Source organism: Nelusetta ayraudi, unplaced genomic scaffold, assembly GCF_046127955.1.
Source record: "Nelusetta ayraudi isolate G7.1 ecotype Tasmania unplaced genomic scaffold, CSIRO-AGI_Nayr_v1 ptg000018l, whole genome shotgun sequence".
Taxonomy (NCBI): domain Eukaryota; kingdom Metazoa; phylum Chordata; class Actinopteri; order Tetraodontiformes; family Monacanthidae; genus Nelusetta; species Nelusetta ayraudi.
In genome coordinates this window covers 669,384-693,676 of record NW_027466068.1, presented here as the reverse complement: position 1 = coordinate 693,676, position 24,293 = coordinate 669,384, and the positions used below count along the sequence as shown (strand labels likewise).

General features: G+C 47.4%; 3 protein-coding genes and 1 non-coding gene across 7 annotated transcripts; 1 reads left to right on the top strand and 3 right to left on the bottom strand.

Annotated features, from left to right (window-relative positions):
- Positions 1–747: 747 nt before the first annotated feature.
- LOC142887727 (ras-related protein Rab-14-like) lies at positions 748–7,718 on the top strand. Its single transcript, XM_076025568.1, has 8 exons — positions 748–890; positions 1,390–1,448; positions 3,551–3,604; positions 3,928–4,105; positions 4,193–4,259; positions 4,387–4,474; positions 4,710–4,740; positions 4,934–7,718. Exons 2-8 carry the CDS (start codon positions 1,397–1,399, stop codon positions 5,109–5,111), a joined length of 648 nt encoding a protein of 215 aa, XP_075881683.1. The 5' UTR covers positions 748–890; positions 1,390–1,396; the 3' UTR covers positions 5,112–7,718.
- A 42-nt stretch (positions 7,719–7,760) lies between these two features.
- mak16 (MAK16 homolog (S. cerevisiae)) lies at positions 7,761–11,304 on the bottom strand. The gene is made up of 10 exons (XM_076025567.1): positions 11,111–11,304; positions 10,327–10,376; positions 9,978–10,087; positions 9,835–9,899; positions 9,575–9,726; positions 9,436–9,490; positions 9,243–9,317; positions 8,945–9,070; positions 8,798–8,863; positions 7,761–8,718 (listed from the first exon to the last, which is right to left on the bottom strand). Exons 1-10 carry the CDS (start codon positions 11,123–11,125, stop codon positions 8,506–8,508), a joined length of 927 nt encoding a protein of 308 aa, XP_075881682.1. The 5' UTR covers positions 11,126–11,304; the 3' UTR covers positions 7,761–8,505.
- Positions 11,305–11,727: 423 nt separating this feature from the next.
- LOC142888023 (small nucleolar RNA U13) lies at positions 11,728–11,824 on the bottom strand. Its single transcript, XR_012926646.1, has one exon. It is a non-coding gene; the product is annotated as a small nucleolar RNA U13 (small nucleolar RNA).
- Positions 11,825–13,834: 2,010 nt separating this feature from the next.
- On the bottom strand, positions 13,835–23,613 carry spinb (spindlin b). 4 transcript variants are annotated; one of them, XM_076025564.1, is made up of 9 exons: positions 23,473–23,568; positions 23,128–23,191; positions 20,029–20,379; positions 19,096–19,144; positions 18,416–18,510; positions 18,087–18,242; positions 17,763–17,996; positions 14,068–16,195; positions 13,835–13,985 (listed from the first exon to the last, which is right to left on the bottom strand). In XM_076025564.1, exons 3-8 carry the CDS (start codon positions 20,078–20,080, stop codon positions 15,996–15,998), a joined length of 786 nt encoding a protein of 261 aa, XP_075881679.1. In that variant the 5' UTR covers positions 20,081–20,379; positions 23,128–23,191; positions 23,473–23,568; the 3' UTR covers positions 13,835–13,985; positions 14,068–15,995. The 4 variants fall into 4 exon arrangements, with proteins under 4 accessions (XP_075881679.1, XP_075881680.1, XP_075881678.1 ...); XM_076025565.1 differs by lacking the exon at positions 23,128–23,191 and having other exon boundaries at positions 14,064–16,195; positions 23,473–23,613; XM_076025563.1 differs by lacking the exon at positions 23,128–23,191 and having other exon boundaries at positions 23,473–23,613.
- Between the last annotated feature and the right edge of the window lie 680 nt (positions 23,614–24,293).

Genomic DNA, 24,293 nt, shown 5'->3' with positions numbered 1-24,293 from the left:
ACCTCCAGGGGAAACTGTGAATTTATTTAAACAGAAAACTCCAGTGCTCAACTGTTCTTGCTTGAGCTGAAAAAATTTATTTTGGAAGTGTCTGAAGTGAAGAAGTGAAACATAGATTTTTTTTTTTTATTACATTCACCAACCTTTGATTTTGATTGTGAGAAACTTTCCAGCACTGGTTGTATTGGAGTCGGTGCTTACTTTGACAGGCCTACCGGGTCAACAGCCCTTAACCATCTTTTATATGAGTTATATGTTTAGCGGAATTTATAATAATCTCAGGAGAACGTTTTTCATACTTAACACTGTAAAAAATATACTACATTAAAAAATATATAAGAATTTTCAATATAACTTTTTGTAGTTTCTTTTTTTTTTACTTAAAATGGTGTAGAATGTCAGGTCAAAGTCTTTTTCTCAGAATTGTTCAAATATCGTAAATCAACGTTAACAAAGAACAACACAGATGAAAGGTTAATTGCAGATTGAGTAAAGATTTAATTGTCATTTTAAAAAATATCCCAGCAGTAAATCAACGTTAACAAAGAACAACACAGATGAAAGGCTTGATTACGGATTTCATAAAGATTTATTTTGGCTTTAAAAAAAAAAAACACACATTCACAGAAGTTGCTTTATTTGGTAATTTGGCCAGTAAATTGCTTCTCCATCTTTCTCGGGCCGAAATGTATTCTATAAGTGCCCATTAGGGACGCTAGACAGGAGACAGAGCAAGACCCCGCCATATCCTGTCGAAGAAGAATTACGGAAGAGGAAAAGGTTTGGTGGTGACGAGTCGCCGGGGCAGGCAGCAGCAGCTAACACAGACAAGTGGCCGTCCAAACAGCACTCGACTCGGATTCACACTGCACACAGACGCCAAACAAGAGGTAAGACGAAGAATTTGTGCGAACCCGCCGCCTGACGCCCGGCGTGAGCCGCGGGACTTGGCCGTAAAGTGGCCCTCTTCGTCGTTAGCCTGCTGGCTAGGCGTTGACAGTCAGTGCAGCCGCCGGCTAGCTCTCGGGCTAGGCTAACCGAACGCATCTCTTGTAGTCCCGTCCGAGCGGCAGGTCAGGTGACTTGTCTTTAACGCTCCAGGCTGCGAAAATGTGGCCGATTTCCATGTTGGTGCGACTGTCACGGCGGCTCGGCTGCGGAGCCGAGCAGCAGCAGCAGCCCGGCTGCGGTCGAACCCCGGCCGGGCTGCTGCCTTTTGTTTGTTGCCGAGTTGAGACGGCTCGTTTTCAGTTTTGTTTTTTAACCCCCTTTCACTCCTCGAACAAACGGAACTGAGGCAGATCCGAGCAAAACGAGGCGAGGCGGGGTGCGCACTTTCGAGGCTTTTCTGAGTTTTATGACTTTGCTCGTCACGTCATCTCTCCGCAGGGTCAAGATGACGGCCGCACCTTACAACTATTCCTACATCTTCAAGTACATCATCATCGGTGAGTGAAGCGCTTTGATTGGTCGCCCGGAGCGGACGGTAGCGGTGTAAACACGGTGTGTCAGTGTGTGAGTGTGAGAGGGAGAAAGAGAGAATCGGGTCGTTCTCTGCTGATCCGAACTGACCTACTGGCCCCAGAACTGTTTCATCTTTGCGGAAGGTCCACGCCTTTATCCGGGCTTGACGGCCAATCCTCAATCATTACACAGCGCCTCAAAGTTTGAACTGTAGCTGTGAAATTATTTAAACTAATACACTGACAGTCAAAGGTTTGGGCACACCGGTTTCTTCTTTATCTTTACTACTTTCTGCATAGATACATCCTGAAGACAGGATTAATGTGGCAAAAGAAGGGGAAAATGTTGAATACCCAAATGATATATGTGATGTTATGTATATTTTATATGAAGGCTGGCTATTGTAGATCATCTACAATAGAAAACTGGTTTGAGTTGTTTCACACTTTTTTTTGTTTAATACCGTACACATTCCTAATGTGTCCATTCATAGTTTTGATGCCTTGAGTGCAAATCTACAATGTAAATAGTCATGAAAATAGAAGAATAAGCATGAAATCAGAAGTAGGTGTCCAAACCTTTGATTGCTGTGTTGTTGAAAATAGTTTAGAACTGCTTTTTTTGGTTGAAATCTTTGGGGGGGGGTTTTGCTTTCTTTTTTTAATCGTTTGGAATAATAACTATCGGTGGCGCAGTGGTCAGCGCTGCCACCTCACAGCAAGAAGGTTGTGGGTTTGATTCCGGGTCTGGGGCCTTTCTGTGTGGAGTTTGCATGTTCTCCCTGTGTCTGCTGGCCTCAAAAACGTGTGTGTGTGTGTGTGTGTGTGTGTGTGTGTGTGTGTGTGTGTGTGTGTGTGTGTGTGTGTGTGTGTGTGTGTGTGTGTGTGTGTGTGTGTGTGTGTGTAACTGGCCACGTGTCCGGGGTTTCGCCCTGCCTTCACCCTTTGACAGCTGGAAGAGGCTCCAGCAGAGCCCCAGAAAATGGACGGACGGAATAACTATCGACGGTTCCTGATCCTTGTGTTTTGAGATTTTTTTCAAACAAGTGAAGATATCTCACTTCCTTTTTCATAAATGCTAACTTAGGTTAACATTTATGAAAATTAGGTATGAATTCAAGGAACACGTGGGTCTTTGTCCCATGTGTCTACGACCTTCCTAGAGGGTGCTATGGCCATTTTAGTGTTTTGGTCTATCGAGGGGGCGCTATAGAGCAAGTGTGTCAAAAATCTTTAAAAGAAAGACATTTTTCACCGGTTCTGACCTGCATGCAAGTTTGTGCGAGGATCCAGGTATGTCAAGGGGGTGAAATTGGGGTTTGGAGCGGCGTAAAGGAGAAAAATAATAATAAACATACGAAGAGCAAACGGGTCTTCGCCTCGCGATGACCTGCTCCTTCATCGCTGGGGCTCAGTCCCAAAATATTGAAATATTGAAAATGGATGGACGGATGGATGGAATAACTATGGGGTTCACGCAGGCAGTCAACAGAATTGGTCTGAAGTGCACGAGACTGCTGTATTCTAGAATATCTCCTTTAATACGACCGACTGCATGGAACAGTTTGATGCACAGCCCCAGTCTGACTGAAGCGCTGCTCTGCTGCCACCAGCCCCGCAAATCAATGTTCTTTTTTTCTCTTCATCGCAGCTGTCTGTCGGATAATTGATTTGCTAAGACGTGTGTGCGTGTGTGTGGTCAGTGCACGAGGATGAGCTGACTCCTCCTCATGTCTGACAGATCCTGACGCAGTTCTTGTCCATCGGAAATCCATCCGTCTGCGTCGTCTCTTTAAATCTCCGATGAAAGGATGAACCCATCCAAACTCCCAGGATGCATCACTTCCCTGCAGACTGTGGAGCTGGACGCCACATCGCATTGTTTTTTTTATATTCTGTAGCTTGTTGTGTTTGAGATGATATTTATGTAAGCAGCAGATGATGGTTGAAAACTGTTCAGAAATCCTCCTGAAGTTTGTATTCAGGCGTTTATAAACAGGAAGGAGTTGCATCTCCTGTGTTCTCACACGTAAAGAGAGGCACCTGCTGCGACCTCTGACCTCTGTGCTGGCCTCTTGTCTTTGCAGGCGACATGGGTGTGGGGAAGTCGTGTCTGCTGCACCAGTTCACGGAGAAGAAGTGTGAGTTCCCGCAGCTCCTGCTCCTCCTCCTCTCAGTCTGACTCAGTGCTTCCTCTTTCTTACCAATTTCACAGAAAATATTTTCTCTAACTCATGTAACTTATGTGTAACTCATTAATGGTTTTTCAACCATTGGTCTATAAATATATCTTTTGAGGGATATATGCAGAAATAAAGTTTTTTTTTGTTGTATATTTTTGCTTGTTTCAATGTTTTTATTGGTAAAATAAACTGAATACATTCATTCAATCCATCACTGAATTCATTTCCTGCCTTTTTTTTTTTTTTTTTTTTTTGGCTCTTTGGCTGCGTGGGCGCCGCAGTCATGGCTGACTGCCCTCACACCATCGGGGTGGAGTTCGGCACCAGGATCATGGAGGTCCACGGCCAGAAGGTGAAGCTGCAGATCTGGGACACGGCGGGCCAGGAGCGCTTCAGAGCCGTGACCAGGTCCTACTACAGGGGAGCCGCTGGGGCGCTGATGGTGTATGACATCACCCGGTAGGACGAGAGGGGGAGGGGCCGGGGGGAGGGGCAACCAGGTGATGGCGGTTCATTCATTCATTCATCTCGTCTGTCTGTGTTCAGGAGAAGCACTTACAATCATCTGAGCAGCTGGTTGACGGACGCAAGGAACCTGACCAACCCAAACACGGTGAGCGCGCACACACACTGTTGTGTCTGAGTCCCAGCTGAGGGTTCTGATGAGGTTCTAGCTGGACGCAGGCCAGTCTTTGCTCGTGGCTGCAGTCTGAGTGCTTGGTGTGAATCTTTGTGTCCAGGTGATCATTCTGATCGGCAACAAGGCCGACCTGGAGGCCCAGAGAGACGTGACGTACGAGGAGGCCAAGCAGTTTGCTGAGGAGAACGGTGAGAAGTGCGTGTGTGTGTGGTCATTAGTGTTGCGGTCCTGGAGGTTGGTCTTGGTCTCCAGAACACTTTTGAAGGGTTTGGGTTAAAAGACGCCTTGCTGAAAAGAGACGGCGCCATTCCATTTAGAAGCAAATGTCTCGATCTCCGCTGGTGCTATTGTGACTACAACACTAGTGTGTGTTGATATAAAGTGGCTGACAGTGCTTTGTATTCTCCTGCTGCTGCTGACCAGGGTTGCTGTTTCTGGAGGCCAGCGCTAAGACGTGAGTACAAACACGTCACTGTATAAGTTGCCCTGAAAATAGTCTCAATTTTACTTTCATTCTCCTCTCTCTAAAATATAATAACGATATGATGGTGATGTTGGTAGAATCTTCAGGGTCTCTGGGACTCCAGGTCCACCCTGGAGTTCTCCGCAGCCTGACCTCAGATTTCCCTCCTCTTCCTCTTCCTCAGCGGCGAGAACGTGGAGGAAGCCTTCCTGGAAGCGGCCAAGCGGATCTACCAGAACATCCAGGACGGCAGCCTGGACCTGAACGCGGCCGAGTCGGGCGTCCAGCACAAACCGTCGGCGCCGCAGGGCGGCCGCCTCAACGCCGACAGCCAGCCGGCCAGGGACGGCTGCAGCTGTTAGCCACGGACAGAAGGCACACGGAGCCCACCGCCACGCCCACAACACCACCCACCCACCCCGCCCACCCAACCTCCAGGCAGGCACACGTGTCTCCAGTCCAGGCGGTGCCTTTCACGCGATCCCACATCATCATGTAACTCCTCCCACAGCCGTAAATGAATCCGAGCTCTGCCGTCACGAATTGCAGCCACGGTGCCCGATGCCCCTTAGTCTTCATCAAGCAGCCCTTCACCACCAATCAGTCCAGGCGGCTGCAGCCACTCGGACCCCCCACCCCCAAGTGAATATAAATCTCCCCCAGAAATCTCCAGGAAAGGACACAGTTAGCAGCAGGTCCACAGAGATCCACAGCGCCACCAAGGCCCAGGAGCAGGTTCCTTCACCGCCAGGCTGCAGCACTTCAACTTCCTCAACCAAGTTTCAGTCCGTGTCAAACGTGTAGCAGCTACCTTGAGCCAGTCTGGACCCGTTCCAACCAGCCGCAACCCACCAGACCACCTGGCATCAGTCAGAAGGTCTCAGATGCTCCTCAGCCTGGATCGGTCAGGTCCACCAGCTGGAAGCTGATCACAAACACACACACCACCAACCCTCTGTGTCCTCCTCACTCTGGACGTCTGGGACCAAACTGTGTCATTTCATGGAGAAACAGCAACTGCAAGGTCTGTCTGCTGAACTTGATGCGTAACGTCCACGTCTCACCTTCTTCTCAGCCACCACTTTCCAAACCTTTTGGTTTGGTGAAGGAGGAAGGATCTTATCTGCCCCCTCTCTCTCCCTCGCCCTCTCCCTTTCTTTTTTTACATGCACATGTCACGTTTACACTGCAAAGTTTTAAAGTTGATTGTTTATCATCATCATCATCATCATCATTCAACTCAAGTTTCAGCTCAGCTTAGAACTAAGGTTAAAATTGCAAAAACATTCAAGGTTTCAATAGTGAGATTATTGATATTATCGGACCAAATTCATCATTCGGACCGGACTTCTCACAGGTCCTTGTTTTTGGGTCTCTTGTTCCCTCGAGCCTTAACGATGTTCAGAGACAGGAAGTGCAGCTCAACCCTGTGAAAGCAAACCTGGAGCTTCAGCGGCTCCTGAGGAAGTCTGAAGGCGACGGTGAAGCCGGAGAAGAGAAGATGATTCTCAGAGCGAGGACGTCCCGGCCTCAGCAGCTCTGCGTCTCCAGGTAGACCAGATTAGATTTTATATTTTTCTCACAGCTCCTCCTAGTGGCCACTCCAATGTGTGACGACTATAACGTGCGACTGCCTGTTTCTTTTTCGACCTTAACTCACAAACGCACTCGGCTTCATTTCCTGTGGCTCAGTGCAGTTCCTTTGAAAGACTCGACATGCCGTCGTGGTCGCAGTGAAGTGGCAGCAGGTGGCGCCGCGCTGTCCGTCCCGCTCTGAATGTCCCGAGGCACCAAATCCTAAAATGCTTTAAACGTCGCTCTCAACTTTTCACTCTTGTGAAACTATTTCAACGTGTCAGTAATTCTGAGTTTATAATGTCAAACACGTCGTCGTCAAAATTATTTCTGTCCCAATCAAAGATGTCAACCAGTCGGTGCAAATTCACTGGTGCGACAGGTTGTTTTTTTTTTTAAACATTTCACAATATCGAATAAAAATGTGTAAGATACTTTAAGTGGATCACACTGCACTCAATTAGAATACAGTCAGTACTAGTTACTCTGGAATCCAAAGGCGAGATCATCACGTGTCCAGATTAGATACATATACATTTTTGTTTAGTGAGAATAAATCATTTTTAACTGGGAACTCATGATTCAGTCCACTGACTCTCAGCAAAAGGAGTTCAAATCAGTGTAAAGTTGAGGGATTCTGCTGATCACAGGCTCAGTGTGCGTGTGCTTCAAAAGTCATTTGAGCTTGAAAGTCATTTCCGCTGTACATACTGAGATTGCTGAGGTTTCCTGGAACCTTCCAGGCCAGAACCTGGTCCGGTCCAAACGTGCCCTCGTGAGAAAACACTGCAATCCCTCTCCCTCAGTTCTGAGCGTTTCATCCTGCAGTACCTGCTGCTGTCACTGGGGATGAAAGGTTCAGTTCACTCACTCTGTCATGTTTGTTCATTTCCAGCTAAAATTTCATCCAAACCCAATAGTCTGCATTGAAGTGAAGTTTAAACTATGCTAAACAATAAACCTTGCAGCAGCACCAGCCTGGTACTGTAGGTGGCAGTGTTGCTGCGCTAATTTCCCCCCAGTTTGATCAACAAACTCAAAGCATATTTTAATAAAAAAAATTAATCTTTGCAAGCAGAAAATTGCAACACATTTCACGGCTGCAGGGTTTCGGTCACTAATATGGAATTTTTAGTAATTTGCACTGATCGGCCACACGGAGGCGCTGTTCAGCCTCAATTCAACCCCCTGCTGCCAAACGCTGCACATTTTAATCTTGTCCGTCTCTCTGTCACGTTGATTTTTTTGTTTGTTTCTGTCGGCTGATGTATCGAACGTGCTTCTTATAATTCTTTGAATATTTATATATCGAATTCTGTCCAATTTTTTTCTGTAGCTTTTCATTGTACGACCAGGGGGATTCAGTTATTTGTAAATAAAGTATATATACTGTATATACTCTGCGGACTCGACTCAGTTCAGTGGGACTCGTTGAGTATTTCATTAATATTTAATAGAAAGACAAAAGTCAAAAAACAGGAGAGAGAGAATTCTTGGAAAACAAACTGGTTCCAGCAGCAAACCCACTGGATCACATCTGCTCGCCGCTAATGAAGCTAATAAATCACCCAGAGAGTCACTCATCGTGCCTTGCACCCCTAGTGGCTGGTTGCAGTAATGCTGCTAATTGGCAACACGATGGGAATTGATGGGATTTTGAGCCCAGGAGTTTCTTTTATGTTTGAACCAACAACAATTCAAGACAGCCGAGTTTGGAGTGACAGTCTGGCTGTGAAAACAGCATCACACATTCACTTATTGATGGTTGACAACTTTGACACACAACCAAACCATGTGACTGACAAACAGCCAGTATGAACAGTGGCTGCTGAGGCCCAGCCCACCCCAAGCTATTGGAGGAGGCGTCACAGCGTGGACACACCACCTCAATGACATCATCAGCTGGGTTCACCCGAGAATTTTTTTTTATTTATTTTTTTTTACTGTAGGATGTTGAGGGTTCCATTTTGTGACTCGACGCCGAGTCGAAGATGTTTGTCCCTCGTCGAGCCGAGTGGAAACAGGAGGGACGTCGAGTAGAAACTTCATCCGTCCGACTGACGTGCACACACACCAAACACGTCAGCGTTTGAAAATAAGACGAAAAAATAAGCATAAAGGGGGCGTGTCCTGCACATCCTCAGGCTGCTAACAGTTTGATTGGCAGCTGAGGCCGTGACATCACAACGTGGCCCTGGCCTTGGGGGCGGGCTCCGTCTCCTGCTCGTACTCGATCTCCACGTACGCCCGCTTCTTCCTGGCCGCTGAGCCGTTGGCCGGAGATTTGCCCTTGGACTTGACCTTGGCCTTCGTCCTCGTCTCCTCCTCTTCCTCGCTGGACTCCTCCCCTTCCGGACCCTCCTCATCACTGCTCGTCTTCAGGTTGTTCATTTCCTACGACGGGAAACGTGAGTCGTGCGTTAAGGTCACCGACTTTTCACGCATCAACCTGACCGCCGTTGCAAGTTTTTACCTCAAAGTCGCTCAGGTCGCTCTCGTCCACCTCGTCGTCCGCCACAAACTCTCTCTGCCCGACGTCCTGCAGACACGTGAAGGGGTTCACAGACGCCTGAAAACCCTCGACATCCTGCCGGCGGTCGTGTGTGAGTGCGCTGGTTACCTCATCTTCCTCCTCCTCCTCCTCATCCTCTCCCTCCGCCTCCTCCTCCTCCGACTCGCTCTCTTCGTCCTGCTTCTCCAGGGCTCGGTCGAAGGCGTGGACTGGGAAGTTGTAGATGTCTCCGTACTGGCAGGTAAATCAGAAACAAACAGTCAGTCTGTCAAATAAACAGATAACTCAGTGGCCATCAGAGGCTGTGCAAGTGACCCAACCACCGCAGGGTGTTGAGGCCTAAGAGTGTCGTCGTTAAACCTATGTGGTGTGTGGGTGTGTGGGTGTTGAACGTGCGATGCCATACCGTGCCCTGCTTCAGCCGCTCCAGCAGCTCCTTCTCGATGGCGTTGTCCAGCTGGGCGGCGATCAAGGCCTTTTCCTGCAGGGACGACAAGACGAGTCGGTGAGAGCAAGCACTGGCCAGTCACTCTGTCTGTGTGTGTGTGTGTGTGTGTGTGTGTGTGTGTGTGTGTTAGGAACTGGTGGTCTTGGCTCACCTCCTTCCTCTTCTCTCTCCTCTCCACCTTCCTGCTGAGGGGAACCAACTTCCTCCTGGAAAACACACACACACTCATCGTTGTGAGTCCATGCTTGACCGGTTCCCACTCCTCCACCCCCCCTGCCAGCTGCACTCACTGTCTCTTGAGGACCAGTTTGCGCATTCGGATGAGGTACTGGGTGATTTTGGTGAAGCGCTGTTTGCATTTGTGTCGCAGGAACCGCGGCCAGTAGATGAGGTTCTCGTCGATCTGCTCCAGGGCCTTCTCGTAGTTCTTGCTGAGCTTCACCTGCAGATGCGCACGCACACACACACATTAGGACTCAAAGTAAGATTCATCCAAAACATCCAAAAGTGAATTTTTACTTCCTGCATGTCAGAGTGGAGGCCCACCCACCTTCTCCCACATTTTGGCAGGAAACGCCGCCCTCTCGATCACCTTCATGTAGAGGAAACACTGACCTAAAGGAGAGAAGAGGAGCGCCGTTAGTGTACCCATCGCCACCTGGTGGCGGACTGCGCTTCCCTCCCAGACGTCACCTTTCTCCTCCCGGATTGTGGCGTACTGGCTGTTGGCCAGCGGGCAGGAGGAGCGGTTACACATCCCAGTGATGTTGAACTCATTCCGACAGAAGCTCTGAGTCTTCGTCCTGCCGGAGATGGAGAAGGAGGGAGAACATCAGGTTGAGCGTCTTTGGATGGAAGGTTGAGAGGCAGATCGTGCCATCGATCAGCGTCTTACAAGCCTCAACGTTCACAGCTGCTGCTCTTAGTTGACGAAAAACTGTCATGGAAAGGCAGCTCATGATAACAGCGGGTTTAACGTAAAGCAAGAAGCAAAGTGATGCTGAGACATCGGGGTTGCAGCAGGTTCATCAATCACACTCACTTGACTTTGTAGGAGCAGAACTGCTTGTTTCCTATGATGTCCCAAATGACCTGAAAGAAGCAGATTTTGCACATTAATAACCTGATAACTCATTAAACGTTATTGCCCACAGCAGCGTTTATCCTTCGACACACACACACACACACACACACACACACACACACACACACACACACACACACACACACACACACACTCCATCAGTCAGTTCTGCTCCAGAGGGATCGATGGAGTCAGGAAGCTGAAGCGCAGGACAGAGATGAACTTCCTGCAGACCAAACACACCTTTGCTGGGAGGTGGTGAGTGTCACAAATTGCCGTAATTTGGTGTGTGTGTGTGTGCGTGTGTTTTCCTTTTGGCAAAAGATGTTTGTATGTTAGTTTATCAACACACTGATTTTGATTTTCCTCTTTTCCCCCTATTATTACTTTTAATTAATATCATTTTCCATCTTTTAGCAAGATATACAGTAATTACTGCTGTAGTTATGAATATAATTATTATTTTTCCTTACTGCGGGATTAATATAGGCCTTCTATTCGACTCCATTCAACTCTAAAAGTATTGTTTGGGTTTTATTCTGACATCCTGCTACCAAGCCAGATCATATGAACACAAATCAAAATAAAGTGCCTAGAAAAACAGAACTACGCGTCAAAAGAGTTATAGGCGACGATAAACATCCCGGTTTCTCGGCTTTAACCGGTGCATTAGCATTAGCATTAGCATGGAGCCTTATCACAGGACACGTGAGAGCACGTCCTCCCTTTTAATCCCACTTACGTCGTCGTGCTGCATCTTTGTTTCTCAGCGGAGCTTCGCCGCCGAAGCTTTTGTACAATTTTAATGCTGTTTTATAATTTAAAAAAAGTGAGTCCGAACTGAGCGCCGCTGTCATCAGAATCACATGGACCGTCCGGGAGCCACCATCTCTGTTTGCATGGCAGAGCTACTTCTTCTTCTTCGGCTGCTCCAGACACACAACACCGGGGTTCACTGGGTAAGACATCGCCCCCTAAAGTCTTGGAGCGAATTTGCAAGAAAATAAAAGTGAATTTGAGAACACTTCGGAAGAGATAGATAGATAGATAGATAGATAGATAGATGTACTTTTAAAGGGGAAATATTTTATTTTCAAAGTGTTAAAGTGTTTTGTAACGTACTGTGTTTTTGACTCCTTGTTGAAAAGATATGTTGCTGTTGGATTGAGAAGCAAACTTGAATTTAAAAAAGATACTGATCATTTTCTGCTGTTTTGTGATTCTTCTTTCATAGTCTGGTCTCGATAGTCTTTTTATTTCTTAGTCTTCGTGTAGTCTTGATTTCAACATCAATATATATTACCTCTGCCTTGATAGCAGCAGTCTTTAACAGGGGTTGCCGAAAGTCCTCTGGTTCAGGATCAGAAGGGCTGAGGCGCTTGCGTAACAATGAGGCCGCACCTCTCACAGATGAACTGTGAGCGAGCCAATCATCACACTCTTGAACCAGAAGGATCGCCTGCTAAAATGGCGCTGACACTCTCTGTAGAGTCTTTCCAGTCTCGTGACTGATGGTGGCAAAGTTTTTATTGTCACGCATTGACATTTCACTGTTGAACCTTGACTCGATGAAAAGCAACCTGAAAGTCGTTACGGCAAAGTGATTGAAAGAGTATTTAAGCGTCAGCAACAAAGTTCCAAAAGAACAAGTTCAGGACTCCGGGATGAAGCGGTGCATTGTGGGAAATAGCCACTGGAGAAAGTGGTGGCAAACTGCGACACCCGACGGTAAAAGAGGGCACTGCACCCCTGCGAACGACTCAGACATGCCGAACTACACACACAGAGGTGACGTCACACAGACCAGCACCATGGACGTGTCGGTTCTTTAGTTGGCAGCCCAGGAACAAACCAGAGACATCTTCAGCTTACAGATGTTGGTGTGGTAGTCCAGACCAACCGAGACCAGGACATTATCCAGACTAGAGAGCATCCAGATGCAGACCAGACCAAGACTTTATATACCAAAGAAAAACATAACAAAGCAGAATAAATGAAAAGTATCTTCTTCTTTTTTTAATCAAGTTTGTTCCTACATTAATCAAACAGCAACATCTCTTTTCAGAAAGATATCTTTCAATAATTTTCTTTAACATTTTTTCTTTTTTGTCAAATATTTTGAGTCATTTTCAAAAAAAAAAAAAAAAATTTCTCATAAAATCAAAAAACAAATGAACTCAAAATCAGAGGCTGCGTCACTCTGGGTGTCACAAACAGAGCAAAAAAAGGCAGCAGCTGGATTATTTTCCGTTGTTATCTGTCATCTGGGTCTCATTGGCCAGTTATTTGTGAGGAGAACAGGCCAGGCACTGTTCCCACAGATTCACAGAAATGTGATATGAAAACGTGTGTGAGTGTTGTCCTTGAGAAATGTTTCAATTGTAACAGCTCGAGCAAAGAAACAAAGAACTTCTGGTCACAACTGGCTCCTGTGTATTGAGTTGAAGGTCACAGAGTTATGATTTCATGAGGACGACCGCTAATCTAAAGGAAGCCAATGGCCAATTGTAACAGATGTATTCCAAGATCTGGTTACTTCACTGGCAATATGGCAGCGTGCATGTTTTTCCAGTGGCCACCCAAAGTACTGCAGCTCAAAAAGCATTTTCCTCATAGTCCGCAATACAAAAATAAAAGGCCTTTAAAACGGCTGACAGGACGACTGTGACCTGAAACGTAGCAAATCTTTCTACTGTAGATTTTCCAGTTATGGTCTTTTAGTCTTTCAAAAAAAAAGTATAAAGGCCAGAAAATCAGCAGGAAATAGTTTTATATTCCCAGCATGACGTCACAGCGTTGAACGTGCTGCGCTGTTCTGATTGGCTGATGCGAGTGGCAGTGGCGTTGGTGTGAAGTGCACATGCTCTATGCGCCCTCTAATGACAATAAATGAAATCTGCATCCGATCAGAATCTCCTCCGTCTTCCTCTATTTGTTCTTCCCACATTATTGTTGCAATTTATAATTCCTGCTGTTGCAAAGTCTGATTCTCCCATGTGAGACAATAAAGAATTGTTCTTCTTCTTCTTGCTGCTGTGATCGATCAAGGGACACCAGTTGTTCCTGGAATCTGGAGACTGAAGCTGCATGAGCTGGATTCAAAACCCAACTGCCTGCTGCAAGGTCAGAGGTCACCGCGATGCCTTTCGAGCTCATCTGTTCTGAAACTTTCTGTTTCTTTGAATGTTTACATGAAAATGAAAATACACAGAGACTCGCAAGTGCAAAAAACAGAGAAACAGTTTATTTTTAGTAAATAATGTGAACTTTTCACCGCTGTACAACACTGGCATCTGTAGTTGGCACTCTTTAAAAAGGACAGTCCGCCCAAAAAAAACAGAAGTCACATTTGTGTTCGTTCTTTCTGGTGGCAATAACTGTAAGTTTTTTTTTCTTCTCTCTCTTTTATTTCCAAAAAAAGCCTCTGAGAAGCACAGTACAAAAAAGTAACATAAAAAAAAAAATGTTTTTAGAGAAAGAAACGAAAAAGAAACGAAACAAAAGGCACCGAAAGCCACAACAAACAGAACTCAGCCAAACAACCGAAAAAACTACACGGACATGCAACTCACATTGACTTACACAGAGCTATATAGGCATGCAAAAACAACACTGCCCTGAACACACACGCGCGCGCACGCGCACACACACACACACACACACACACACACACACACACACACACACACACACACACACACACACACACACACACACACACACACACACACACACACACACACTCATACACACACTTTAGGCTTTTCTTTAACACGTCACTTCAACTCTTGAACAAAAAGCTTCTCAAATCCACGATGCCAAGGCTTCAAGATGCACCGACACAGACCACCAGCAGGGGGCTCTGCTGAGCCCCTCTGCGCCAGTGGATTGTGGCTAGAGGCCAATACTGACTGAAATCGGTCATTGGTGGTGTGGGGCGGAGTTTCAGCTAATGATCTGATTCCTGATCATCAGCATATTTAAACACCATGTGATGGCAAAAAAAACAATCTGCAGGAACTTCCAGTGGGGTCGAATGGAAACTGCGACTCTGACCTAAAACTGTTACACTGTATTTCCGCTGTGTTGCAGGTAAATGTGTCTCCCGGACATTTGAGAACCAATCAGCACTTCTGACAGACAGGAAGTAGCAGGAACCAGCGGCGAGTGAACGAGGCAACACAGTTGCTGATGTCGTCGATATCGCGCAAACATAAAAATAAACAACACACGCTTAGCCTCGGGGGGCCCTGAGCTGCGGCCGAGAGTTTTCAGAATGACGACGGGAGTGGAAAGAAAGCCGCTATCTACGTCTGGCAATAACGTGGAGACAAAAAAGAAAAACACGTGTCGGAAAGATTGTTTTCACAGAAAAAAGACAGAAAAAAAGAAAGAAAAAGAGACGAACACCACGAGCCGGTTTGGTCCAAAAAAACACATCAGCGAACCTTCAATTTCACTGAAGTGATTAACATCAGCTGACAGCTTGAAAGAGACAGCAGGACAGCTTAGATTAAAATAAAACAAAAACAGGGGACTAAAAACAACGTTGATTTAACTGGACAGTTCATCGGTGGTGAAATCAAGTCTCCATCCTGACTGGCCTGGATGGGTTTTTTTTCTGGTGACTGGAACTAATTTAACAGCTAGCAAATCATCACATCGCTGCGAATTTTCAGAGTGAACTGTCCCTGTAAGGTGACAACATCCAAACAACTCAATGCAATATGGATGGTGGATGGATGGATGGGTGAAAGGGAAGGTGACGATAAAAAAAAAGGAGGATGATAAAACTTTAAAACACATCGTAGACGAATCAAACGCGTGTCCGGACGACCGCAGGCAGCAGCTACGTCACGTCTCGTACGACTGATCGACCTCCTCGGCCGACTCGGACCCTCGTCTTCGCGGCTCTTCTGCGCGGTTTGGCACAAAATATGAACATCTTCTCTGATTGGACGCCTGGGGGACAGAAAATAAACAAAAAAAACCACAACTTCCTGGAAAAAAAACACAGATTCCAAAAAAATCCGAAAAACAAAAACTGGTTAGCGACACGGAATGCTACGTAGCAGCCGAGTGGCTGGGCCCTCCGCCGCTAGGCATCGTGGGTAACAGGGATGAGATGTCTTGACAACAAGTGGGTGACCTGCAGGGAGGGAGGGAGGGCGGCGGGCTTAGCGGAACGCTCTGTGATTGGTTCCTTTGGCGTGGTGACCCCTACCCCGGCCTTCATTAACCCCACCCCAGCCCCGCCCTCCTCTCGGACGGCCTGGCAGGGTCTCAGGAGGAGGAGGAGGAGGAGGAGAAGGGGGAGGAAGAGGAGGGGGAAGAGGTGGAGTATCCGCCAGCGTGAGTGGGCGTGGCTTTGATTTATTCATCTTTTTTTATTTCTCTCTCTTCCCCCACCGAGAGCGAAACCGTCTCTGGCCTTGAGGGGGTGACGATAATACTGAAATAATCCAGCGGAAGAAGAGGAAGAAGAAGTAGGGGAACGGAAAACATGAGAAAAGTGTGTGAAGAGGTGACGAGGCCGAACATCCTTCTCATCTTAAGGCGTTTGAATGAAAGACCGAATCAGAGGGCGGATATGGTCAGTCTGTGGGCGGAGTCTGGCGGGGCGGGGCTTAGGAGGTCTTGACCAGGTCGTAGACGTAGATGTGGAAGTCGTCGTCGAACTTGATGAAGTAGACTGAGGGCTTGGCCTCCACCTGGTGGATGACCATCCCCGAGCGCTTGCCGCCGTCCTCTTTGGCGTACTCCACCTGTTTGCCCACCAGACTGTCCACCACCTCGCCGGGCTCGCGCTCCGTCGCCACGCTCTCGTCTGGACACACACACACACACACACACACACACACACACACACACACACACACACATGCTACGTGACCTCAGACTTATCTCTCAGTACTGTTCTAGTCAAGACGGCACCGACCGAGACCAAGACCTTATCAAGACTCTAGAGAGCATCGTAGTGTTGTGGTACTGGAGGTTGGTCTTGGTCCCCAGACCACTTTTAAAGGGTCTCGGTCTCGTCTCAGACTCTGAGGCATTTTCACTGGGTCTGGTCTCAGTCTGGGACTGGACGGACACGGGATTTTTGATCCAGACCAGTGGAGACTCAGCCAACATTGTAATAACACAATAATAACAGAAAAGAATCCAGCTGCCGCCGTTTTACGCTCTCTTGGTGACACCTAGAGTGACACCCTGCCCCCTTATTCCTAGTGCATCGATTTCTAATTTTGTGAAGCAGACTGAAAACTGGAATTTAGTTGTTATTTTTCTTTGATGTGTAAAGTCTTGGTCTGGTCTTGGTCTCCATGCTCTCTAGTCTTGGTCTGGTCTTGGTCTCCATGCTCTCTAGTCTTGGGGTGAATTCCAATTCCTCCCTTAACCCTCAATCTCAACCCTCAATCTCGAAAATGCGCACTCCCGCGAGGTGCAAGTGCTGTCCCGATTCTCAGAACGTCAAGTTGAGGGACAAGTTTAAGGGCTGTATCGCCCTCAATATTGAGATTCTCCGGCACCACCCTTGGGAGTAAGGGCTACCCAGAAGGCATTGCATATTTTCACCAAGACATCTTCGAAAAAGATGGCGATGTAAAAGCGAGCTACAAATGGAAGTATTTTCTTAGTTAATAAAGATATAAATATTACGAAACCATTTTATTGTCTTAGTTTAAGACTTTTTTTTATGGATTATTGACATTGTTGTTGCGTAACATTTTTTTTTTTAACTTTACGAGGTTTGTCAACCGGACCGGCGGTCCCGGCTTCACGTTACTTGTATACCTCGTTGTGAAGCGAAGGAGGACTTCTTCCTTTTTCGCCGTCTTTTTCTTTTTCTCCTTCTTCTTCGTCGTTGTCGTCTTCTTGACAGACTGGACGCAGCTTTGGCGTAAGGCTGCCCCCCACAGTCTGAAGACGTAATTGCACTTAAGGGGTGTCCCATTTCTAAGCCCTTACACTTATTTTTGAGGGCCAAGATTGAGGGCCAAAGATTGAGGGTTAAGGGCGAGGGTTGAGATTGAGGAGTTAAGGGAGGAATTGGAATTGGCCCTTGGTCTGGGCTCGGTCTCCATGCTCTCTAGTCTTGTTCTGGTCTTGGTCTCCATGCTCTCTAGTCTTGGTCTGGGCTCGGTCTCCATGCTCTCTAGTCTTGGTCTGGTCTTGGTCTCCATGCTCTCTAGTCTTGGTCTGATCTTGCTCTCTAGTCTTGGTCTGGTCTCGGTTGACTGACTGGTCAGAGGAAGCAGGATCAGATCAGGAAGTTGTACAAATAAAACGTTCACTACCGCTTTTTGTTTTGAATACTTTCACACATTCATTTTATCATTTCAGTTTTGCTCTGGACAGCCGCTTCTCCTGCACTGGGCGTGGCCACTCACTGGAGTCTGGCATGATGCGCAGGTCTCCCTCCTTGTAGTCGTCCAGCAGCTGGTACATGTAGAGCACCGGGTCCTTCTCGTAGGTGATGTAGAACCAGGCGGTCATGATGGGGGCGCGGGCCAGCACCATCCCTCGCCACTCCTCCTTGGGCCCGTCCTCCGTCTCAAACATGTGCTCCACTGCCTTCCCGATCATCGTCTCGGCCAGCAGCGAGTCGCTCACCCGGGCCGGCGCTGGGAGAGGGAGAGACACCAGAGAGACGTCACAGGGCTGGTGAGGAGGCGTTGCAGGAAGTGACCCCGCCGCCGTGTCCCTCTCCTCACCCACTCGGTCGGGCAGCACCTCCAGACCCACCACCCGCTCGTCGCTGTACAGCTCCAGGCCGTAAATGCAGTCGAAGCCATCGTACTTGATCAGGTAGAGGGAGGGGTTGACCGGAACCTGGTCCAGGACTGTCCCCTTCCACTGGGATGACTTGGCTGGGACCGCACACACACACACACGCACATATATATCACTGCTCTCAAGCCCCCTTGTCCACTGAGCAGGACAAGAACAGACTGGCCTCTTCAGTATGTCTGAACCGGTTCCTGATGGGTGGACCAGGGGTGTCAGTGTTGATGGTACCTGCAGAGTCCACGTTGAAACTTACTTCCTTCCTTCCAGATGTGCTGGATCCTGCAGCCCACGATGTTCCGTCTGGGCGGAGCCAGAGTCTTACTGGGACCCACACTGGTTCGCTGCTTCCTGCGGGGACGCAACATGGATGCTTTAGAACGACTGGATACCAGTGGCCACTCCAGGTACTGCAGCTAAAATATGTGTAGTGTAGTGTAGTTTCCCAATTGGGAACAATGAAGATACATCTATCTATCAATGTATCTATCTATGAAATGGATGACAGGGACGACCTTTGACCTGAAACACAGGTTTGTAGATTGTTCAGTCGAGGACTTTGAATCTTTCTAAAATAATTCTAAAGCTCAGAAGATCCCCAGCCACTGCATCGTACGCGCTGCTGTCTCGGCTCGTTCTGATTGGCCGATGCGTCCTGACGCATCATGTGAGTCACACAGGCATGATGGGAAGTGACACTAACTGCTATGTGCTTTATGAGTCACATGATGCAGTAGTTGCCCAGAAGCCGAGGATTTTCCTCAGCATATGCACTAGCTAGATAGCCGCTGCATTGAAATCAATGGGCCATCACACACACACACACACACACACACACACACACACACACACACACACACACACACACACACACACACACACACACACACACACACACACACACACACACACACACTCCTGGGGCGTCACACTTACTTGTGTGTGTTCTTCTTCTTCATCATGTTTGCCGACACGCCTGAATGTCCTGAGAGTCAAAGCAGGAGAGGCGTCTCAGTGTGTGGCGTTCAAGGTCATGCTGAGGCCGGAGGAGGCCGAGGACTAAACAACCCAGCGACCCGCTGCAGACGCTGGCTCCGCCCTCTCACAGAGCCTCGCCGTCAACCAGGCGTTGCTTTGTGGCAGTGGGCCGCGAACAGCGGGCTAACTGCTGCTTTGTGGAGGCCTGGGCAACTTTTGAGGGACAATTAACGGCGTGACGCTGCTGCACCTGAGAACAGGGCCAACAACTAACACCCGCACAAGAGTGAAACATGCTGCATGGTCACTGTGTTGACCAGTGTGCAAAATACAAGGGGGGCTGGGGGTCGGACCCCCCTGGTAAACCCATGAGACCCCTAAAAGGCTCAAAGCAAAATGATAAGGGGTCTCATATTTATTCAAAAAGCTGAATATATAATATGTATAATAATACATATACACATACATACATAAACATGTATGCACATATATATGTATAGATACATATGTACATATACATACATAAACATATACATGTGTGTATGTGTATATATATATATATGTATGTATATATATGTATATATATATATATATACATATATACAGTCTTTATACACATACACATATGTATGTATTATTCGTCTTTAACATCACCTTGTCTAACATCAACTTTCTAAAATCTTTACAATTGTTTTGCCAGTATTCACCAGTATGTTTCCATAATCGTCAATAATAATCGGGACCCCGCCTTGCACACCGGTGTTGTTAACGTAGTCTTGCTAGCAGCAGCGCCCCCTTGTGGCCCCTCAGCCAGAATTTCAGCCACATCCTAGACCACTGGGGCCGACCACCGGCCAATCAAACCCCCCCCTCCCTCCGATGGCTCCTCACCTCCGTCGGCTCGGGGCCGCGGCGCCGCTGGGCTCTTGAATGGGGTCTTCATTCATCCACCTGTGGGGGGGCAGCCCTGCCAAGGCCGCCGGCGGGGGGGAAGGAGAGGAGGGAGGCTAGCGTCGGGAGAATGTACGGTGGGGGAGGTGGAGCGGGAAGGTGAGGACGGATGGAGGGATGGGGGAGGGGTGAGGGGAGAGGAGGTGGGTAGGGAGAGGAGGAGGAGGGAGGAGGAGGAGGAGCACCAGGAGTTAGACCAGGCCCTGGGCAGGCTGCATGCAGACTGGGGGGGAGGGGTGGAGGCGAACACCTGGGGCCACCACCACGTCACAGCTGATGGACTCGATGAGCCTGAGAGGGAGAGAGAGAGAGAGCGAGGGGGGGGGACACACACAGTAGCTGTGTTTCCATCACGGTTTTTCACAAAATAAAAGCATTGTTTCCAAAATTTCAACAAAGTACAATTGTGATTTGCAGGTGTTTCCATTGAACAGTGTGAAGATCATCAGCCTGGTCAAATCTGGTCCAGTGAGACGCCACCATGAGGACGATGGAGGTGCAACACATTTCGCCATAAATCTGCATTTCCATGTGGTTTGCTGTCCAGAATGCTTGGCTCTATTTTTCTCTTTGATGACTTGTGAAAAATATCCCGTCTCTTCCTCCGTCCAATCATAACGCACCATTGTCACTGGTCAGTGAGCTGGTCACGTGACCCCGTACGTCACGTCCGCTGACGTGTCAATGCAAAGACAGTGTTTCCATGACACCTTAGCGATATTCCTCTATATGGATGCATGTGAAAAACCACCTGATGAGAGCATCAAAACCTTTCAGACAATATTTGAGAGGTTTTTCCAAGCTGAGCTTTAGTTTCCATCACCAGGTTTTATTGCCATGTTTAGGTTTTTAAGCAGTTCTAGCAGTTGTGTAAACGCCGCTAGTGAAATCAGTGGATTTTTGCCTATTTAAACCAGGCATGTGCAAACTACGGCTCGGGGGGCCGAATGCGGCCTGTTAAGCTTTTTAATTCCGCCCACTGAACTTGAAGAAATAATATTAATAGTCGGTATGTCATAAAATTGCTGTAAATCATCCATTTTTTTCAGTGTTCTAAGAGTTAAGATTTTATTCATTCATTCAGTTCTGTTTATTTTGTGGGCCAAGTAAACACAGAACATTTCCCTTTTTTACACAACAAATATTTAATTTTTATTTTCTATTGCCTTATTTCTTTTTAATTAGTATTATTTTCCATCTTTTTTGCACTAGACCGTTGCTGTAATTATGCAAATTTCCCCACTGTGGGAATAATCAAGGCCTTGTAATCTATTCGATTCTATTCTAATTACTATTCAATTTAGAGAAGTCAGCTGAAGGGGAAGGTGAGGACCCTGAGATCAGCAGTCAGGTGGCGAGAGGCGAACCAGCCGCCAGTGTCGGTTAGAAAAAAACAAACCTGGATGAACTTTGAACCCAGCGACTGACTCAGGGCTGCAGCCGGCAGTAAAAGCAGGACGAGTTTCCCTCCGAAACAGTCAGGAGGCGTGTCCTGAGGCCCCCCGCTCCACAACACAACCACAACCCAGTGCGACACAAACCGCGGGACAGCTGCCGCTCAACGCCGCTCCTCCAGCAATTTCACGGCGACAGCCGGCTGAACGCTTGCAGCCTCGGCCGCTCTGACTGTCTGCTGCCACGGCTGCAGGGAATCCCAGCGAGATCTCAACAAGTAAAACTCAAGCATAAGCATTCAACATCAACTCATCCAGTCCAGGGCCACAATGATGACCTTTGACCTCGCTTGTTACCTCTACATTCTGAAGTGCCTGTGTTTTTTAAAAAGCACTAAACAAATAAAATGTTTGTATGTAACTGACGGAGCAGGGTGCACAAACTTTTTGACTGGTGGGCCACAGTGGGATCTGAAGGGGGTAGTGGAGCAGCAGCAGCAGATGGATGGAGTGTTTTGGTGAGCCACCTCATAGGAGGACAAAATAAATCATGGGATGTGTAGAAAATGTGATGAAAATGAACCAAAGCAAAGTTACAGAAAAGTCAGTGTCTTTCTCTGAAAACACTGAGAAATGAATGAAATGCAGCTATTTTATGACTGACTTATTGTTAACAGAATTTCTTCAAGTTTGGCGGGCCGGATTCAAAAGCTTAATGGACCACATATGGCCCCGGAGTTTGCCCACGCCTGATGTAGACTGGCGCTAGAATTCAGTAAAAAATGAAAAGAAAATGTGGGAAAATGTGCGGAAGCAGCGTCGCACCATCGTTCCTATTAAATCGCAATCTAAATTGCCTGTGTTTGCGCTTGATAGCGCCCCCTGCTGCCTTGCGTCGAAGCACAGCCGCTAATTTGCCTCAACGCTGCGTTAACATTTGCACTTTGTCTTGTCGTTGAAACGGTAAGAAAGAGTATCATCGCGACCCTCCTCCTGATTGGCTGGACCTCAGCCAATCAACAGGGGGCGTGTCCTTACTAAAAATATGAGTAAAACGTTTAAAAAATAAATATATCAAAATGAAATGAGCAAAAACACATTAACAGCTCGGAGATTCCTCATTCTGCACTGCTGCACTGATACAACATCTTATCGCACAACTTAGCCGGGGGAGTTTTCTAGCACTGGAAGTCACAGGACCAGGGGTAAGAACCGGAACCGCGCCCCCTGTGGGCAGAGTAAAGTGAAGTGATTCCAAATGATGGCAAAATATGGTGTAGGTATAAACACCACAGACTTGACACGAGTCCAGGCAGTCTTTGCTTTGTGTCTCTCATGTATGACCACAGCGCAGCTCTGCCATATCACGTGTCCACCTGAGTCTGGAGCTCATCATCATCATCATCATCATCACCACCACCACCACCACCACCATCATCATCATCATCACTGTTTGTATTTGCAGATGACCCTCCTCCTCCTCTTCCTACTCAGCATGCAGGTCACGTTACAATCCAAAGCAGGAATGTGTGTGACTGTAGCGCTGCTCTTGTTTTTGAATGACGATGATGATGATGGTGGTGATGGTGGTGGTGATGATGGTGGTGAAGATGCAAGATGAGCAGCCAGAGGTCACACTTCATACCTTCTCTGCTAATTGAGTGGCCGGTTATGCGGAGCCTCGTGAGCCACCCTGCAGAAGAAGGGCTCTGCACAGAGAGAGAGAGAGAGGGAGAGAGAGGGAGAGAGGGAGAGAGGGAGCTCAGCCCCGGCAGACGGCAGCCATGTTGCGCCAGTATTTACAAAACCCGCATCGTTGAGAGGAGGAAAGGAGAAAAAAAAAAAGAGGCGCAAACGAACAAAGGGAGAGGGGTAGGTCTGTGGGGGAGACGCGGCGCTATGCTAGCTGCGGCTGCGGGTTTCTCGTAGCCCGTCAGCGGGGGCCGAGTGGCGGCTCGCCGGGAGCCGCCGCCGGGCCGCGGTTGCTTACCGATGCAGCGATCAGCGTCTCCGCATTATCCCGATCAACCGCCGCGGCACCAAATTGATCCGCCGTGCCTTCCGTTTGGTTTTTCGCCCCCCCCTGCGCCAAGCCACCTGTGCTGAAGCGGAGGAGGGGCGGCGAGAGGAAGTCGGCGCGGCCTTCAGAATAAAAGCATTTAGACAGTTCAAAAATTCGACATTAAGTGTCCGCGGTTTATCTTTACGAGGGTAAAAACGGCGCCAACCGAGACCAAGACATTATCAAAACCAGAAATTAATGAGATCGAGACAATACCAAGAGATTTGGAGTTCGAGACCAAGACAAGAGCGAGACTTTATATTTCAAAGAAAAATAACAACAAAACAGAAACCATTTAACCATTTCAACCATTTAAAAATAGCAACAACTTTGCTTCATGAATCAAATAAATACATTAACAAGGAATAAGGGGACAGGGTGTCACTCTGGCTGTCACCAACAGAGCGTAAAACGGCAGCAGCTGGAGTCCTCCCTTGAAACTAAGACCAATCTCGAGTAGTACAACACTACAAGGTACAAACCATGTAAATTGAAATATAAAACACAACACTGAAGATGAAGGAGAGGCCTACTTCTTGATTGGGTTGATTTTGCTTAATTTAATAGTTTTTAGGTTGTTTTAATGTTACATGAATTACTTCTGACTAGATTAATGCTACCATTGTAAAGATGTAAGTACAGATTAGGTGGTGAAATTTGTTTGCAATGAAACTATAAGGGAATTGGGGTAAATATATACACATAATAAACGTCTCTTTTTTTTTTCTTTTTTTTTTTTACTTCATTTG

Excerpts from the sequence above, each read along its gene's own strand:
- LOC142887727 (XM_076025568.1), top strand. The coding sequence starts at position 1,397 with ATGACGGCCGCACCTTACAACTATTCCTACATCTTCAAGTACATCATC. Across the intron at positions 3,605-3,927 it reads CCAGTTCACGGAGAAGAAGT|TCATGGCTGACTGCCCTCAC; the intron begins GTGAGTTCCCGC and ends TGGGCGCCGCAG. Across the intron at positions 4,106-4,192 it reads ATGGTGTATGACATCACCCG|GAGAAGCACTTACAATCATC; the intron begins GTAGGACGAGAG and ends GTCTGTGTTCAG.
- mak16 (XM_076025567.1), bottom strand. Across the intron at positions 9,900-9,977 it reads CACAATCCGGGAGGAGAAAG|GTCAGTGTTTCCTCTACATG; the intron begins GTGACGTCTGGG and ends TCTCTCCTTTAG. Across the intron at positions 9,491-9,574 it reads AAACTGGTCCTCAAGAGACA|GAGGAAGTTGGTTCCCCTCA; the intron begins GTGAGTGCAGCT and ends TGTGTTTTCCAG.
- spinb (XM_076025565.1), bottom strand. The coding sequence starts at position 20,080 with ATGAAGACCCCATTCAAGAGCCCAGCGGCGCCGCGGCCCCGAGCCGAC. Across the intron at positions 18,243-18,415 it reads GCACATCTGGAAGGAAGGAA|CCAAGTCATCCCAGTGGAAG; the intron begins GTAAGTTTCAAC and ends GTGCGGTCCCAG. Across the intron at positions 17,997-18,086 it reads GGTGCTGCCCGACCGAGTGG|CGCCGGCCCGGGTGAGCGAC; the intron begins GTGAGGAGAGGG and ends TCCCTCTCCCAG.